At 37.4% G+C, this 18,968-nt stretch overlaps 1 protein-coding gene across 4 annotated transcripts in view; it reads left to right on the top strand.

Annotated features, from left to right (window-relative positions):
- The window catches only part of Lrp2 (LDL receptor related protein 2), a 193,938-nt gene that overhangs the window by 121,094 nt on the left and 53,876 nt on the right, over window positions 1-18,968 (top strand). For all 4 annotated transcript variants that reach the window (XM_040294432.2, XM_040294431.2, XM_021727069.3 and 1 more), the window contains 11 exons: window positions 850-1,063; window positions 2,189-2,428; window positions 4,938-5,126; window positions 7,010-7,930; window positions 8,294-8,459; window positions 8,855-9,013; window positions 10,524-10,813; window positions 11,517-11,720; window positions 12,563-12,805; window positions 16,308-16,433; window positions 17,821-17,943. In XM_040294432.2, the coding sequence (XP_040150366.2) occupies window positions 850-1,063; window positions 2,189-2,428; window positions 4,938-5,126; window positions 7,010-7,930; window positions 8,294-8,459; window positions 8,855-9,013; window positions 10,524-10,813; window positions 11,517-11,720; window positions 12,563-12,805; window positions 16,308-16,433; window positions 17,821-17,943 (2,875 nt within the window). The remainder of the gene's footprint in view (window positions 1-849; window positions 1,064-2,188; window positions 2,429-4,937; window positions 5,127-7,009; window positions 7,931-8,293; window positions 8,460-8,854; window positions 9,014-10,523; window positions 10,814-11,516; window positions 11,721-12,562; window positions 12,806-16,307; window positions 16,434-17,820; window positions 17,944-18,968) is intronic.

Below are 18,968 nucleotides of genomic sequence, written 5' to 3'. Positions count from 1 at the left end.
AACTTGAGAACCCTGGGCGGGAGGGCCAGCATTCAACACTCCAGCTGAGCTCGTTCAGCTAATCTGGTCTGGTCACCAGCAACTCTGAGACTCATGTTCCTTGTACTGTAGCCTCTGGAATGTTCCATAGTTTCTGGGGCATAATCCCCTCATGAATCTGCTGGGTTCCTTTGTCTAGTGAGGCAGTGAGTCAGAACTTGTTTCCCTCATGCCCAGCTTAGATCCTAGCATAGGGAAAGCACTTGGTACAGGTTTTGGGAATGAAGTGAAAATAGCCACATGTACATTTTATTTTTCTCCAAGAAGCACAGGACTTTTCATTTCCCCTGAGGAATTCCATTCTTGTAGGTTCTTTTCCAGTTTACCAAAGCCATTATGGCTAAGGCTTATTGCCTGTTCTAACATAACAGCACCATCTGGCTCCTATCCAGTCTTGCTCCTCTGTGATTGGCGGGGGGACTTTTCCTATCTCTATTACAGAAATTGTTGGTGAATGTTAAAGCCAGGGTCAGTCAGCTCCTATGTGATGGCTGATATTAGACATTTCAGGGTACCCTTGACCAGAATATCACACTCAGGGACTAGAGGTTTAACTCCCTTTTCTTCACCGTGCTAGTTGAGAAAGCTAACTGACTTTATTATCAATGAAATACTCAAACTGATGTTTACCCAACCCCTGTTCAGTCTAGTTTGTGATGCCCCAATCATACAATAGATAAGAAAAAGCACTACAAAGAATAGAGGGCTTATACGTGTGAGGTATTATTACTGTTAGGAGAATATTAGCTTTAGAATGTTCTTTCATTTCACTATGAATCAGTGAAACTAATGAGAGCACTGATTTTGTAGATTGAAAGAGGAAATGTGGACGGTACAGAGCGAATGATCCTGGTGCACCATCTTTCCCACCCATGGGGAATTGCAGTCTTTGATTCCTTCCTGTATTATACTGATGAACAGTATGAGGTCATCGAAAGAATTGACAAGGCCTCTGGGGCCAACAAAGTAGTCTTGAGAGAGAATGTTCCAAATCTGAGGGGTCTTCAAGTTTATCATAGACGCAGTAAGTATTTGCCACTAAGAGACCTTCATGGATGTATGGTGTAGATTCACACTCTACACATTCTGTAATGATCTGTCCACACATGGTCTGTGTATATACACATGTGAATTGAAATTACCCAGAATATTTTTTTTAAATGATGACCATGCCTTAAGCATGGTTAAACATCATCTGAAAGACCATATTGTCTTCAGAATAAACTTATTCCCATTCTTTTCCCATCACTTTTAACTATTTGCTTTTGCTTCAGCACTCCCTGATACATCATCTATTTATTTATTTTTTTATTGTCTGTATTCCTTATTGAATCTAACCTCTGTAAGGACAGATGTCTTGTCTGTTTTGTTTACTGCTTTATGCCCAGTAACAAGAATAGAGAATATTGGTTGGATATCTGCTGGGAAAATGTTAACAGGATAGAATCTTAAAAGGATTATTCTTAGATGTTGTCTATTTCAATATATATTTTTTTTCAGACATATTTTAGCTTTGAATTTGTCCCTTTATGTTGGTGTTATAATAGAGATTTTAAAAATAGGTTGGGCATTCTATAGCTTTTAGTTTCTAACCAAAGATGGTCAATTTCTTTCCTATCTTATAACCTAGGTTTGTTACTTGGTGTTTATTTTTCTTGCATGTGGAAAAATACTTTTTAAGTATTCTTATTACATATGTTTAAAACAAACATCCATCATATAATTACATCCATCATGTAATTAAACTCATATAATTTTAAGTGCCAGTGCATAGGTCAAGAGGGCAAAAATGAATAGATTTGTATATTGACTTTTCTAATTCTTGCATGCTTTCTGGAAGAAAAATAACTGATGCCCCATTTTATAACTATTATGCAATAGTTGTGGTATTTTTTAAATATTTTTAGGTGTTATTGCATAAGCTTCAGTATCTCAATATTGCTTTTAGGCTTTTAACCCACCTACCATATGTGTGTTATTAATTTTTATAATGAATCATTTGGTAACTGAGTTTTATTTTTTTCACTTCATTTTTTAATATTGATTTTTTTTAGTTATAGGTGGGCAGAATAAAATAAAGTTTTAAAAATTGGAGTTGGAGTGACAAGTAGGTAGGATCAAGTCACAATCTGATTTTTATTTCATTTAGACATTGCTGGATCCTCAAATGGCTGTAGCAACAATGTGAATGCTTGTCAGCAGATTTGCCTGCCTGTACCAGGAGGGCTGTTCTCCTGCGCCTGTGCCACTGGATTTAAACTCAATCCTGATAATCGGACCTGTTCTCCGTATAACTCTTTCATTGTTGTTTCGATGCTGTATGCAATCAGAGGCTTTAGCTTGGAATTGTCAGATCATTCAGAGGCCATGGTGCCAGTGGCCGGCCAAGGTACGCCAACTCAGAAATAAGACTTGACTTCATCTGGTGCCCAGCTGAAATCCTTGATATCATAAAAGCATTTCTTCAGGCTTAGATTCAGCACATAATGAAGCTTCTCTTTCTCTTTAAATAACCTGTCTTAGCCTAGAGTGGTTTATAAACTTTAATGTGTATCAGAATCATCTGGAGAGGACTGTTAAACATAGATCAGAGCCCTATTCCTAGATTTTTCTGAATTAGTAGACTGGGGGACGGGTAGTGATCTGTATTCCTAACCTTTTCCCAGGGCATGCAGAGATTGCTGGTTCCTGAGGACCCTAGACCTAGAGCAATGTAGAAAGTCGCTTGAGTTCAAGAAGTGTTTACAGTGCCCTTATTTCTGACTGTTAATGGAGAGTTAGAGTAGAGGGCACACTTTAATGAAATTTAATATAGTAATGAAATAGTTTAATAATAAAAATAGTTAAATAATATTTAATACAGTAATGAAACAGTCTGAGGTCTGATTTATTAGCATATATTTGGTGAACTGAAGTAATAGTTTACAGTACCAGTCACTCCTTAATAACCATATCTTTGCTCCTCTTTTTGCTTGTGAACTCTGAATGTATAAAATGATAACGTGACTCCTAGATGAGCCAAATTTTGCAGGTATACATTACCACAAGAGGAATTAAGAGTTTAGGAGAGTCACAAGGCATAAGTAAGAATAGAGGAATAGAGGGTAGGAAGAAAAGAAAAAGGATGAAGGGAATGGAGGGGCAGGAGAAATGGTCAGTGCAGACAGAAAGGCTCTGGTGAAGGACACATACACACCTGGTACCTGCTCATGCTCATGTTTACCTGCTGTCACAACTCATCTTTGTCTTTTTGTTTCTAAAAAGTTGTGGATCTAATTTATCATCTTGTAAAGATACTAAAGCATCAATATTTTGTTTCTTCCTACTTTGCATTTTGGAAAATCTCAAACAGAAAAATTGAAAGAAAAGGTAGAGCAGACTTTTTATACCTGTCACCAAAATTTAACTGTTGTTAACATTTCATCACCTCTCAGTTTTTAATCCCTCTGATGCACATGTATGTACACACAACCACACACACATGTACACACACACTTATATTCACATTTTTATGAATCTTTTGAAAGCAAATGTCAGATATCAGGTACCATGACACTTTCCCCCAATCTAATTTAGCTTGCAGCTCCAAGGGTATTATTATCTGATACTTACATTATTTGTCCAGTTGTATATAGCTGTTGATTTGTTCTAGCCAAGATCTAATCCATAGTTATACATTGCATTTGGAAGTTCTCTTTATTTGTCATTAATATGGAGTAATTGCTTAGTTTTTTTTAATGACATTGATTTTTTTAAAAGAGGTAGATCGACTATTGTCTTTTAGAATTCTACATGAAGGATTTGTCTGTTTCCTTAAGTCATCTAATCTGTCACTCAGTTTATACTCTGCATTTCCTATCAAATGGAAGTTAGCTCTAGTTGCTTGATTATATTGAGGTTAAAAACATTTGGCAGTACTTGGTAGGTGGTACTGTGTACTTGATATGGAATCTCATTAGGAAGATCATATGCATAACTTGTCCTGCTTGTAGTGACACTCGAGATTGATTTCTTGGTTAAGTTGGTCACCAAAAATCCCTCCTTTATATAGGTATATTCCCCCTTTTAATTTCTGTGAAATCTATAGAGTTATGTTTTGGTCCTGTGAATATCTTGGTGCCTAGCACCTTTACCCATTGTTTTTAAGCAGCTATTGATGATTTTTGTCTGCAATGATTATTTCAGTGGGGATTATAAATGGTGATTTTCTCATTCTATCATTTCTTTATATATATATATATTTAGTTTGGTAGATGAACACAATACCTATTTATTACATTTATTAAATCTATTTATTTTTGTATAGTACTACTGAAGATCAAACCCAGTGCCTCCCATGTGTGAGGCATGTGCTCTATCACTGAGCTACAACCCCAGCCCCCCAGATTAATCTATATGTTTATTAAATAATCTATATGTTTGTTAAATAAATTGTAAGGTGTTAATTTCAGCTGTTAAAAATTAGTGTTATGTTCAATTACCATAATTAATCTTTGGATGCTCTGATTGATCCATCTTGGGTAGGGAAAGTCTCTTCAAGTGGCTCCCTGTTTTTTGACATGATCCCATTAGTGTTTGAGTGCTTCCTTGCTTCTTGGTACCATAAGATATTCTAGGCTAATGCCTTTCCCAAACCTCTATTGATGTCCCAAACTTATAATCAGCCCTTTCTCCCAGGAGCTGTAGCTCCTTATTGTAGGAAATACTGTTCAGAAGCCAAGATTTGGGTGGTAAGTATGTTTGTTTTAAATAACTGGTAAACAAATAGGTTCACCTCCTAACAAGGGGAATGGTTAAAGCTAGGAGCTGGGAATGGGTATTTGAGAGGAAGTGCTGGTGTTTAAAAGCACTGTTTCCAGCTTGGGCATTGTCTGATGATCTTTTCCTAAATGTTCTAGGGCGAAATGCGCTACATGTGGATGTCCATGTGGCCTCTGGCTTTATTTACTGGTGTGATTATAGCAGCTCTGTGGCATCTTACAATGCAATCCGTAGAATCAAACCAGATGGGTCTTCTTTCACAAACATTGTTACATATGGGATAGGAGGAAATGGAATTCGTGGCATTGCAGTGGATTGGGTGGCAGGTATGTAAACTATAGAGTGATTTTATTGAAAATTTTTTTGTGTTTGCCTGTTATCTAATTTTATGCTGAGGAGTTTAACCTAACTACAAGTGATATTGATTTATTTTTCCAGACAATCATTGAGGTCATTTGAGATAAATTGTGTGTATTAAATAAATGATAAGGTGTTTCAGTTGACAGATTCACTGCAGATTAACCATATCATTTTCTTCTATTATTAGAACAATCAAAACTGCAGGCAAAAATGGCTAGAAATGTCAAATTAGATCAATTTGTGGTTTTTACACTTGGATTTTGCCCCTGTTTCTGAATTAGAAATGCCTAAATTTTCAAAGAAAAAGTGATATTAAATATGATGTAAATCATAAAATGAAGTTCATACTTTTAAAATCGAGCAATTTTTAGTTGCAAATACTTAATTACTTCTCTTGTTAAGGTATAAAAGTCCTTTTGGTCCTTATATGCTTCTAATAGCATTTTCTTGGTATGACTGGTGCAGTATACATTAATTGTATTGATTCATACACTTAATGTTTGAATTACTGCTCATTTTTACTTATACTCTAGGAAACAAATGTGTTATAATTTTTTGGAATATAATCCAATTCTAGTCAAAATAGATGTGTGTTATCAAGTGTGGTAAGCAGGCAACACTTGGAAATATTAATATCTATTATGAAATATTAACATCTAGGTCTATAATAGTTTATTGCAAATTATAAATATTGTAGCATAGTTAAATAAGGCTTTAACTGAGTTCCTAACCATCATTCCTGATTATAAAAGCAGGGTCAGCAAAGTATGGGTAGTGGAATAAATATAGCCTATTGCCTCTTTTTGTGAATAAAGTTGTATAGTCAACAGAGCTATGCCTGTTCACTTATATGTTATCCATGGCTGCTTTCATGTTTCAAGGCACAGTTGAGTACTGTGAAAGCAACCAAATACACTGCAGAGCCTAAAATATTTATATCTGCTCTATTGAGGAAAGTTTGGCAATTCTGGATTAAAGGATTGGGGATCTCTCTCTCTCTGAAAGAGAGAGAGAGAGAGAGAGAGAGAGAGAGAGAGAGAGCGCGCTCTCAAGTAGAGATAGATATTGAAGAAAAGATACCAGGAACATATATAATATAGCTTGATTTCTCTAGAGGTGTTTTGAGTCAGATACAGGCACAAACTATGTGTGCCTTGGTAAGCAGTATTGATAGTTCAACAACAGATTTTTAACTATATGGAATCAATAATTCGGGATCACTCTTTATTCATGATACTATCTTCATGTAATTGTTGTTTCGTTCTAGTGTTTGTATTGTGCTGTAACACTCAAAGGGAATTGGGCCATGGATTCAGTGGCTTTTAGAAGGTCCATGGAATGGGAACAACAACATTCATTAGAAAAGATAGAAAAACATCTCATGTTACTTGTAAACACAGAGAGCCTTCCATAATATTGGTAGCAACAGGAGGTGCTGATGGCTGTCCCTCTATGCTTCTTTTGTCAAGTTGGAGTAGAAATTATGCCATGATAATGTGTATTGAGGGTTTTTGAAGTGGGTGTTAAAAATTTAGTGGAAGGACATTCTGGAAAATATACCTTTTGGTAGAAAGCGAGCTAGGACATTTGCTACGCATTCTAATCTGCTTCAGAAGCTGAAGATGGGCACCTTCTCTCTGAATTTGAAGACATGATTTCTTTAGTTCTTAAGAGTAAGTACTTATTTTTCTAAGCTACACTGAGATATTTATTTATTATCTTGGAAATGATAGCATTTACTGACCCCGACTTCAACCTCACATATTTTGTCCTGAATTTGAAAAGGTCTTCCCTTCCTTTTCTCTTCTTGGTTTTCCATTCATCAGCATCCTCTCCTATTTTCCTTTAGGAAATCTTTACTTCACCAATGCCTTTGCATTTGAAACACTGATAGAAGTGCTGCGGATCAATACCACCTACCGCCGTGTTCTCCTGAAAACCACAGTAGATATGCCTAGGCACATTGTCGTAGACCCCAAGAACAGATATCTCTTCTGGGCTGACTATGGGCAGAAACCGAAGATTGAACGCTCTTTTCTTGACTGTACCAATCGAACTGTACTTGTCTCAGAGGGCATTGTCACACCACGGGGCTTGGCAGTGGACCACAGCAATGGCTTTATTTATTGGGTTGATGATTCCTTAGACATAATTGCAAGGATCCCTCTTCATGGAGGGGAATCTGAAGTGGTTCGTTATGGCAATCGATACCCAACTCCTTATGGCATCACTGTTTTTGGAAATTCTATCATATGGGTAGATAGGAATTTGAAAAAAATCTTCCAAGCCAGCAAGGAACCAGAGAACAATGAGTCAGTCACCGTAATAAGAGATGATATCAACTGGCTGAGAGATGTGACCATCTTTGATGAACGTGTCCAGCCCCGGACACCAGCAGAGGTCAACAACAACCCTTGCTTGGAAAATAATGGTGGGTGCTCTCATTTCTGCTTTGCTATACCTGGTTTGCATACTCCAAAATGTGGCTGTGCCTTTGGGACCTTGGAACATGATGGCAAGAGCTGTGCCATTTCAACAGAAAACTTCCTCATCTTTGCCGTGGGTAATTCTTTGAGAAGTTTACACTTTGACCCTGAAGACCATAGTCCACCCTTCCAAAGCATAAATGTGGAAAAAAATGCCATTGCTGTGGACTATGACAGCATAAATAATAGAATCTACTTCACACAAAATGTAGATTCTGAACGTGGACAGATTTCCTATGTCAGCCTGTATTCTGGGATCCATACTCCAACTGTCGTTGCTTCGGGTAAGTGCACTCTAACTGGAGTTTATCTCAGGTGTAGATAAAACAGGGTCAACATGCATGAATGACTTTCTTCTTCTTCTTCTCCTTCTCCTTCTCTTTCTTCTTCTTTTTTTTTTTTTTGGTGGTGCTGGGGTTCAAACCCAGGGCCTCATGCATGTGAGACAAGCTATTAAGCTACAGCCCCAGATAGGGCCTTGTTAAGTTTCCCAGGCTGGCCTTGAGCTTGTGATCTTCCTGTCTCAGTCTCTGGGGTAACTGAGATTATAGGTGTGCACCACTGCACCTGGCCCGAGTGTTCTTAGAGTGTACTATGATTCTGATGTCTTCATGTGTGTTTGTGTCTCTCTGCTGGTGTGTGTCCAGATGTAGGGATTGCTGATGGCATTGCCTTTGATTGGATCAATAGAAGAATTTACTACAGTGACTACCACAACCAGACCATTAGTTCCATGGCTGAAGATGGATCTCAGCGTACGGTGATAGCCCGCGTTTCAAAACCAAGAGCCCTTGTGTTAGATCCTTGCAGAGGGTATGTATGTCCCGATCTTTTGTTGTATTTTTGTTTGCTTGTTTCTGGAGGAAGTGGGGCCAGAAATTATTTTATGTTCATAGAGAGCCAGTATCTTAAGGGTTCATAACTCTGTGACTGTGTATAGAAGGGTAAATGAGTGTTAAGTGGTTTTTACCTGGGAAAGGGAGTTTTGAGCTTCATTCCTGTGGGAGGAAAGTTGGCAGCGTCCTAGGAAATCAATGCTCAGTAAATCCCTTTTGGGTAAATCATGTGGCTAGGAATGGAGTAGGTTCCCTACCTGAGACCCATATTAATGGCAATTTGTAATTAAAGATTGCTGCTACTTTTTTAAGTGAAAAGGACTCTGAGGTTTCCTGTGGAACTAATTATGACTTCTTCTTTTGGATGACTAGGTACATGTATTGGACTGACTGGGGCACTAATGCCAAAATCGAGAGAGCCACACTCGCAGGAAATTTCCGGGTGCCCATTGTGAACACCAGTCTGGTTTGGCCCAATGGACTCACTCTGGACTACGAGACAGACCTTCTGTATTGGGCGGATGCTAGTCTGTATGTGTCTCTGGTAGTTCATGTGGGGTTAAGAAGAGGAGTTCTTCCTCCTACTTCCAAAGCAGAGAGATTTGCTTAATGTGATGAAATATAATTTGCCAGAAAGTTATTTCCAAAACATAGAATCACAGTTTTGGGAACTGTATGATATTCTAGCTTGAGTATGTTCTATCTGTGAAAATTTAACTTTATTGTGAGATTGAATAATTATGAGCTAAAAGATATCTAAAGATGTATCACTAAATTGTATGTGCAATTTCAACTATAATTGCAAATATAACTACTCAATTTATGATCAAAAGATTCTAGGTAGCTATCAGAAAAAAATATATATGTATTTGGTACTGGGAATTGAACCTAGGGGTACTTAACCACTGACCCACATCCTCGGCCCTTTTTGTTTTTTGAGACAGGGTCTCACTGAGTTGTTAGGGCCCTCTTAAATTATTGTGGCTAGCTTTGAATTGCAGTCCTCCTGCCTCAGCCTCCTCAGCTGCTGGTATTACAGGAATGTGCCAATGTGCCTGGCATGAATGACTTTTAAATATATAATGATATTAAAATTTTCCCTGGGCTTTATCATTCAGTGTCTTTGAAAACATGATCCTCTTTCGTCTTCGACTTTTGGCCCTCTTCTCAAATAATCCTTTTCCTTTGGTATGCTTCTTCTCAGCAAATTTCATAATGTTTTCCTTATAAATTTTGTCATGTCTAATGTTGCATGTAGTTTCTCCAAGTGACCCCCAAACGTCTCACATTCCAGTCATCCTAATGGAACATGCATGGTTTTTGTAATTGGTAAACACATTTCCTCACAAGGAACATATTTCCTCACAAGTTTGGTCTTGTGGTGCCCAGAATTCAATATCCAGATCTTGTCTTCATTTTCTCATCATAACAAAACAAAACAAAACAAAACTGCTCATTTTATATTTGAGCAGTTTTGTGTGTCTGATTTTGGATCATTTTAGATAAATATCTCAAAGTACTCAAAAAATGTCAAGTTGAAAAAGTCACCAAGGGAGTGGACAGGACAAAGAGTGAACATTTTGGGGGCCTTTACAGGGCACTCCACACCAAGTACCATGCATGACATGTATCTTTTCATATTGCTCTCTTTTTTTAAAAATTTTTATTTTTTTAGTTGTAGTTGGACACAATACCTTTAATTAACTAATTAATTAATTAATTGATATGTGGTGCTGAGGATCGAACCTAGGCAAGTGCTCTACCACTGAGCCACAACCCCAGCCCCTGCTCTCTTGTTTTTAATGACAGCTTGGTTCCTTTTGTAGGATCTCTTGTAGGTTATATTCATTTCTGGAAGTCAATAATATGGGTAGGTAATTGTTTGTTAAGACCGCCCATCATCAAAAGAAACATTTCCAGCTGCCATATACCTCGATTGAAAAGACAGTTGGGGTGTGTATAAATGAATGCGTGGGCCTAATCATTATTCTTCCCAGATTTCAGCAATTTCTTGTTCTTTTTTTTTCTCCCTCCACTTCAGGCAGAAGATCGAGCGCAGCACTCTCACTGGCATGGCCCGGGAAGTCATTGTCAGCACAGCCTTTCATTCTTTCGGCTTGACTCTCTATGGCCAGTATATTTACTGGACAGACTTCTACACAAGAAGAATTTACCGAGCTAACAAATATGATGGGTCAGATCTGATGGCAATGACTCCAAGTTTGCCTGTTCAGCCTAAGGGTATTTGCACTGTTAGGAAAAATGAACAGCAGCAGTGTAGCAATCCTTGTGATCAGTTTAATGGAGGCTGCAGCCATATCTGTGTGCCAGGTAAGGTGTTGCCCCTTGAAGGTGAAAACCTACTAGAATAATCATAGTAAAAACACCTGGCAAGGGAGTTGGAAGAAATGTTCATCTTAACAAGAAGAGAAAAAGCTCAAATATCCTTGATTTCAAGGTAACTTATAAAATAGATGGGGTTATATTTTGAGGGAAAGTCTTTGCTAGGTTTCTTTTCTGTTCCACACAGAGCCATCTTATGAAGGTGTTTTAAATACAAACTTGGTAAAGGTAGAAAATAAGATGAGGGCTTTGGCCATCCCACTTCATGACCTGCATAGAAAATTCCATCCATGAGCTTATGTTCCTCATAAAAAGATCTAATTTTCTGCTTAGGAAGTATTGTTTGTAATTTGAAGTATTTCTGATGATATTTTAGGGTGAGATATGTGTTTCATAGTATTTCGTGGAGAAAAATTTGAAGGAATATGTGCTTTCTGGTACTGTTACTTTGTCAATTCTACCGAGAAAAGAGAATCTTTGCTCTTGCAGATGCTAGGTAGTTGTCTGAAGGTTACAGTAAATTAGCACATTTATTAGAAATCAGTGGTTGTCATTCTTAATGGAAAAGTGACTCAGAATATGGTTGAAATGCTAATGGGTAAGTGTTTCATGTAGAAGCTATTGCAAAAGCTATTCTGGAGGAGACTCTGAATGTTTGCTGCACTAATCTTGTGGTTTCTCTTGTTCCCAGGTCCGAATGGAGCTGAGTGCCAGTGTCCACATGAGGGTCAATGGTATCTGGCCAATAATAATAAACACTGTATTGTGGACACTGGGGCCCGGTGTAATGCATCCTATTTCACCTGCTTCACTGGGCACTGCATCTCAGAGCAGTGGAAATGTGATAATGAGGATGACTGTGGCGATGGCAGTGATGAGCTGGAAAACGTCTGTGGTGAGTTGGACTCTCCGTGCTTTTCGTGGGCGCTGAGGACATCTTTACGATAGGGCTTGGTGCAGAATCCTGTTGTGTGTGAATGAGGTTGAAATTAGTGCCTAAGAATTCTGTCAGAGCTGAAAAACGTTTATTCAGATAACTCAGACCGTACTTCTGTTAAATTACCTCTGGAATAGTTATAAGCAAAATCACTGGATTAAAATCCTGGCCTTGTGGTTTATAATCTATATAGCCCTGGGAAAGTTATTTGCTTCAGACAGCTCATCTGTAAAATAGACCGATCACTAGGGTTCTTGTGAGGAGCAAGAGAACCATAATAAAAACACTCAGCATAGGGTGTGATAAGATCCCAAGACTGAGAAATCTAATATGTGATTGTTATTTTATTAATTATCATAGCCCAAAGTTTATTAATGCAATACTTGTATTGAAGTCACTCCCAGTCCTCAGCTGTCATGTGAATGGAATGAGGAAGACCATGAAAATTTATCAGGGAAGTTGAAGGTTGGAAACTTTTCCTAACAGACCATGTAAGGGCTAGGAGTTTTTGTTTTCCCCAAATAAACTGTATTTAAATGCTTTCCTGTGACCGACATAAACTTTTAAATTGAGAATTGGAGTGATTTTGATTTTTTTTTCTTGCAATACTTTGTTTAAAAAAGGCATACAACATTATTTTTGCTTAAAGTGTTATCTCGCTTGGCACGCAGTCCGATTTGCAGCAATATTTGCCGGGGAAGGTAAACTCAGAGAGTCCATTTTATTTTATTGTAGTGTTTTAGAAACTAGAACGATGCTTTCATCTAGAGGTTTTCTTTTGATGTCCCCTCCCCACCCAGCATTTCACACCTGCCTGCCTACGGCTTTCACCTGTGACAACGGGCGATGTGTCCAATATGGCTATCGCTGTGATTTCTACAATGACTGTGGGGACAACAGTGATGAGGCCGGGTGTCTGTACAGGAAATGCAATAATACCACGGAGTTTACCTGCGGTAATGGGAGGTGTATACCCATCGAATTTGTCTGCAATGGCATAAATAACTGCCATGATAACAGCACTTCAGATGAGATAAATTGCCGTAAGTCTAACTTTAGTACTTCCTGTATTTTCGAATGTCAAGAGTTGAAATTTTTACATAAAAACAAAGGCTTTCTGAAACACAGTTTCCTTTTGATACAGTGCACTAAATTCTATAAAACACAACTCTACCTCCTTTTTATTCACTTAAATTGGTGAGTTCATGCAATTGTTGAATATTTTAATCTTGAATATTTTGTCCTTGGTTTACAAATCTGCTAGATTACAGATCCTCTTGATAAATTTTTTTTGTTGTTTTTAAAAAATCTTTGCAAAATTTATTGCCTAAGTGTATTGTGGTTAATGTTTGTTGTGCAAAAAAACTATATTATACCATGTTGACTAAAATAGTTTTCCTCTTTAGTTTTTCTGGGAAATAGCTTTGTAGTGAATTGATTTTTTGAACTGTACCTTAGCATCTTAGGAAGACAAAAGATCCAGAATGTGGGTTCTAGTATGATATTTTTGGTTTGGCTGTGATAAACCAGTTTTGTGGCTTTGTAGATAAGAGCTATTCTATACACTAGTGTATTTATTTGGGTCTTTTTTTGTGTGTGTGTGTGTGTGGATAGAACCCAGAGCCTAGCACATGCCAGGCAAACTTTAAAAAAAAAATTTCTATGAAAATTTCAAACATATACCCCCCCCAAAAAATAGTACAGCATACCCTCACCCAACTTCAACAATTATCAGCCATACATACCTTGTTTCACCTATCTCCCCGTTTTTTCTAGAATTTTAAAGCAACATGGATTTCACAGATAAAGACATTTCAAAATACAACTACTGTTTTAGTCATGTTTTTTGCTGCTGTGATTAAAATACCTGACAAGAACAATTGGAGGAGGAAGAGTTTATTTGAGGGATCTCGGTTTCAGAGGTCTCAGTCCATAGAAGAGAACCCACCTCCTCTAGCCACACCTTACCTGACTTCAGTTACCACTCAGTTAATCCCTATCAGGGGATTAATTCTCTGATTGGGTTAAGGTTGTCACAACCCAATCATTAAACCTCTAACCCTTGCATTTCTGACACATGAGCTTTTGAGGTCACCTCACATCAAAACCATAACGACTACAGTGCCTTTATGAAACCTAGAAAAAGCAACAATACTTACTTAATATCTTTGACCACCCAGTCTACATTCAAAATTTTTTCACCTTTACTTACTGTTAATTCTGCTCAAAATTAAGATTCAGACAAGATCTGCACATTGATTTTTTTGATTATTAAGATTCTTTAATCACTTTTATGTCACAACAATTCCATCCTTTTTGTCACTGATTTGGAAGAAAAATTGGCAGATTTTTTTTCCTGGGAGATATCCCACATTCTGAATTTTACTACTCCTATAATTGGTCCATTGAATTAATTTCATCCCTCTTATTTTCTGTGCATGGAATTTAGAATAGAGGTTTGATTGTGTTAGGGTCTACACTTTGGGTAGGAGTGCTTCTGGGGAGCTGTGCATTTCTTGTTATAGCACATCATGAGGCACAGAATGTTTGCTTGTCCCATTCTGCATGACAGTAACATGGGTGGACCCAGGTGTCATCCTGAGTCTTTCCTTACCAAGTTCCCATCAACTTTTCACCCAGTGCTTTTAGCACCCACGAATGGTCATTGCATAAATCAATTATGTTCCAAAGTGGACATTGTAAAATTCTATTTTTGCTCTCCATTTATTCACTGAAGTTCCTTAAAAATAAATTTTCTTTATCAACCATTTAATGGTAATTACAATCTTCATAGTGAATTGTTAATTCTTTCCATTTGTTTTTCAGAGTAAGGAGTTGGTGATCAGTGAACAAAAAGTTTATGTTTTAATATTATTGAATTCAAGGATATCTACATATTTGTTTAAATACAATGTCCACATTTATTCTTTTTTTTTTTTTGGTATCTGAATGTCCTATTTTAGGCCAGTTGAAGTTCTATCAAGTTAGTTCTCTGTCTTTGATGTGACCCCATTTGGTCTTGTACAGCATAGTCTGTTTTATCTTGTACGTTTTCTGTCCCAGACCAGCAATTAGCCTCTTATCCAAGGAAATGTCATCCGTCTTTTTTTTTTTTTTGTATTTAGAAATTATTGCAGTGTTGAATGCCCCTTTCTATTGGGTTTTCATTGTCTATAGGCTTATTCGGTAGACAGAATTAAGAAATGCAGTTTTTTTAAGAAAAAAATATTACATTTGTATTTATCATTTAAATTTATGATTATAGATTGTTCACTTAATAGATTTATAAATCCATCCTTTCTCTTATGCTTAAAATTTTGGTTATTAATGAAATTAACATAAGTTACTTGTTTCCTTTATTTTGCAATAATTTTGAAATGCCTGTAATAATTTCAAGATTTTTATAACCACAGAAATAATTTTATAACAATAAATATATGCAAGGTCTTTCTTATTCTTAGATTATGCTCCCATGACATAGAGGCAATATACTGCTTTTAAACACATTTGAATTTTTTTTCTTTGTAGGGTTATAGTATCAACTTGTTTTACAGTTAGCCTCCTTTGTATTTTTGCCAAATTTTAAGAATCGATTTTCTTTTTCACTTTGATTACATTGTTTTATTTGTACAAAATAATGTACGTGGCTCTGAAGTTAAAACTATGACAAGGTGCATTTACGGAAGTTTTGTCATCTCTATCTATCTCAATCTTCCCACGGGGTGATGATTTTCTTTAGTTTATTTTTCATAATAATTATTGCTTTTAATAGAAACATCTCTCTCTCTTTTGCTCACCACACACACACACACACACACATACACACACATACCCGGACACATGCTGATCAACCCCAATCCAAAACCTAAAACTTTTTAATTGCTGACATGAACCACAGTTAGAAAATTTCACATCATGATTTGCATGAAAGTGCCTCAGTTTATCTGTATGAAAACATGAATGAATTTAGTGTTTAGACTTTGGGTTCTATCCCTAAGATATCTCATTATATATATGCAAATATTCCAAAATCCAGAAATGTCAAAATTTGAAACACTTGTTGTCCCAAGCATTTCTGAAAAGGGACACTCAAGCTGTATAATTATCTTTTTCTTCAACCCCTCCCCCAAAAGGTAATCTTCTATTATTGTTAACAATATATCCTGGAGATCATACTGCCATTGTGTATCCACTTATAGAGCATTATTTTTATAGCTACAGATTGCTGTGTTGTGTGGATATGCCATGGTTTAGTTGAGTTGAGCCTTTTGTTGATATCATTAAATTCATTAAATAAAGAATTCAATTTAAATGGCAATCTACCTCTCGTTCTCTCCTCAGCTCTCTATTTGGCTCCCTGTTTAGCATCAGCTGGCAGTATCTCTTCACTAGATAATCTGTAGGTAACATCAATGTCAGGGACTGGGCTTCTCTAATCCCCCTCCTGTGGTTTGAAGTCTGTAGTAGGTCTGCTGGCATAGACAGTGTTGATACTGTATATTTGGTGGATATGTTCCAAGTGTTTATCTGGTTGTCCTTTTCAAGCTGATCGCACTTGCCAGTCTGGATACACAAAATGTCAGAGTACAAACATTTGTATTCCTCGAATGTACTTGTGTGATGGCGACAATGACTGTGGAGATATGAGCGATGAAAACCCCACTTATTGCAGTGAGTATGATAAAAATCGCTTCATTTCCTGATTCTGGAGGTGCACATTTTGAGCTGAAGCAAAGATAGAACCTGGGTATCTGTACTTTTTTCAGTTATCATCTCAAAGTTTAGTTTGTGAGCAGATGCCGAAGGCACTTGCTCTAGGATGTGGGTGGAGGGGCAAGAGAAACCCCTTCCCTCTCTCTATGCCCTGCCTGAATGCTCAGCCCCCAAATATTTCCAGAGACCTCCTACAATTGGAAAGCCATTTTCCCAGTGTTGAAGCTCTTTTGTCTTCCAGAGCTCCAGGCAGGATTTGCATATTAAACTCCTACTATTTAGTCAAAATATGATGGTGATGGCCATTAGTAACAAAGTATTTTTATAGCCTTTTAATATTTTAATTTCAGGAAGCTTTATTTAGCAACTTTGCTCATTAAGACAAATCAGAAGGTCTTTTTTAAGCTGTGTAGTATCACTTTGAGACTGTTAGTGTAAATATTCATATTCTAAGAATTTAGTAATTGTCCTTCCCTGTAGTCACTGGTCACTGGTCCTCTCCCAAGCAAACCACAGGGCATGATGATAATTTTTCACTAGGCCAGTCTATCGTCTGAGACAGGAATCAGTTGTATTAAGAGCAACCTAAGGAAGCAAAATTCAGGGTGCAGCCACCAGAGAGGGCTTGGCAGATTGGAGTTTTTGCTGACCTTTCAGGGACCTTGTTTCCCTAACACTATTTGCTTGGCAAATCATCAAACCTTTTGGGCCAAAGCAAGAGAGCCTTGTAGAGGAGAAGAATGACAAGACTTAATTCAGGTTTGTGCCTGTGTATTCAAGAATATATCCGATCAGAGCCACCTAAGTTTACTTGAGAAGAGAACTAATGTTTAAACATTTGGCAGACTCTCCTGCTTTCTCAAATAAAAGTTCTGGATTATAAAAATAAAGATGATGAGAACTTTACTAACTCGATCATAGTCTAACATGGTTAAGACGTGTGTGGGGTGAACTCAAGATAAAATCTCACTGCTTTTAATTACTTCAGTAGAATTTGTTTGATTTTCTACTATAGCAGAAAAATAAAACTAGTGTATTTTACATGATTTATTTTATTTTATATATCACAAAGACAGTTCTTTGGTATTTCTATCAAATAGAATTTATGTTTTGGATTTCTGGAATCTGAAATGGAAATTCTGGGAAACTGGGGCATATTGCCTTCTATTTATCTCCAGTACTCCTCCCTCCCCATGCAAAGCTCACATGAAAGCCCATTATTTCTCAGGTCCCAGCCTCTGTTTCTCAGCAGCTGTTATGCAGTTTAGAGGTACAGGCAGATTGCTAAGGCTGATGGGCCCATGCTGTGCCTGCTCACACCTGTCATCTTCTTTCCCTCCCCCAGCCACTCACACATGCACCAGTAGTGAGTTCCAGTGCACATCTCCCCCGCGCTGTATTCCATCATACTGGCACTGTGATGAAGAAATTGATTGCCTCGATGGCTCCGATGAACCTGCCTCTTGTGGTAAGAGAGTGAACGAGCTTGAAAGCAGAAGGTGCAGCTAGAGAACTCTGGTCTCTTTCAACCACTTCACATGCAGAGTAGAGTCATGTTGCAGGACACTAGGTCTCCCTGCTCCTGCTCCCAGCTGGGATGCCACAACAGTTCTGCAGATGTTCATTAAAGACCTGTGGAAGTTGCTGACCAGAATATGGAAGTCGCTGCTTACTGCTGATGAAATGAGATTAGGCTTCTAATACAGTGCCTGTTTGTAGTTGTTTAATTTTCGTTGACTCTCAGTTGGAACTTCTGAATTTGGCTGAGTTCTGGCTCATAAGACTGGGAAGAGGCAAAAATGATTGGACTCTTCACACACACACACACACACACACACACACACACAGAAGGAGCACACCGTAGGCACACAAACTCTGTTTTGTGTCAGTGAAGCTTCTGGGGTGAAGTTCCCCAGCTGCCTGAGCTTCCTATGAACTTTGAGGGACCCTCTTGTTGTATTCCTGGAAGCCATTGTACCTTGTTTGCATTTGGAGACTGCTTTTTTAATCTGTTGATAAATCATATTGCTATATAAGTGATCAAACTATGACTGTGGGCCAGTTGTTCATCTCTATAGACAGTTTTATTAGATTGCAGTCACATATTGCCCATGTTTGCTTCCTGCACAATGTCAATGTCAAGTAAGTGTGACAGAGACTATGTAGCCTGAAAGCCTATAATATTTACTGTTTGGTTGAGAAAAAGTTTACTCACCCTTGTTGTATTGTTTCATACTCCCTTTTTATGACATATAATATTCCATTGAGTGGTTATGTTATCATAGAGTTAACTGCCTCTATTATTAAGAATTGAGTTTACTTTTTTCCTATTATTAATATTTTTATGGTAAATACTATCACATATGTATATAAATACTATCACATATAAAACTTTTTATTTAGGGGATATTTTCTTAGCACCACTAGCATAGTTTTACATTTAAATGCAGATTGTGAGTTCTAATGCTGGTGGTTACAGAGTGTTATCCAGAA

This window comes from Ictidomys tridecemlineatus, chromosome 7 (assembly GCF_052094955.1).
Source record: "Ictidomys tridecemlineatus isolate mIctTri1 chromosome 7, mIctTri1.hap1, whole genome shotgun sequence".
In the NCBI taxonomy this organism is placed as follows: domain Eukaryota; kingdom Metazoa; phylum Chordata; class Mammalia; order Rodentia; family Sciuridae; genus Ictidomys; species Ictidomys tridecemlineatus.
The sequence above is the reverse complement of the archived record's forward strand: the minus strand, read 5'-3'. Positions and strand labels throughout refer to the sequence as shown.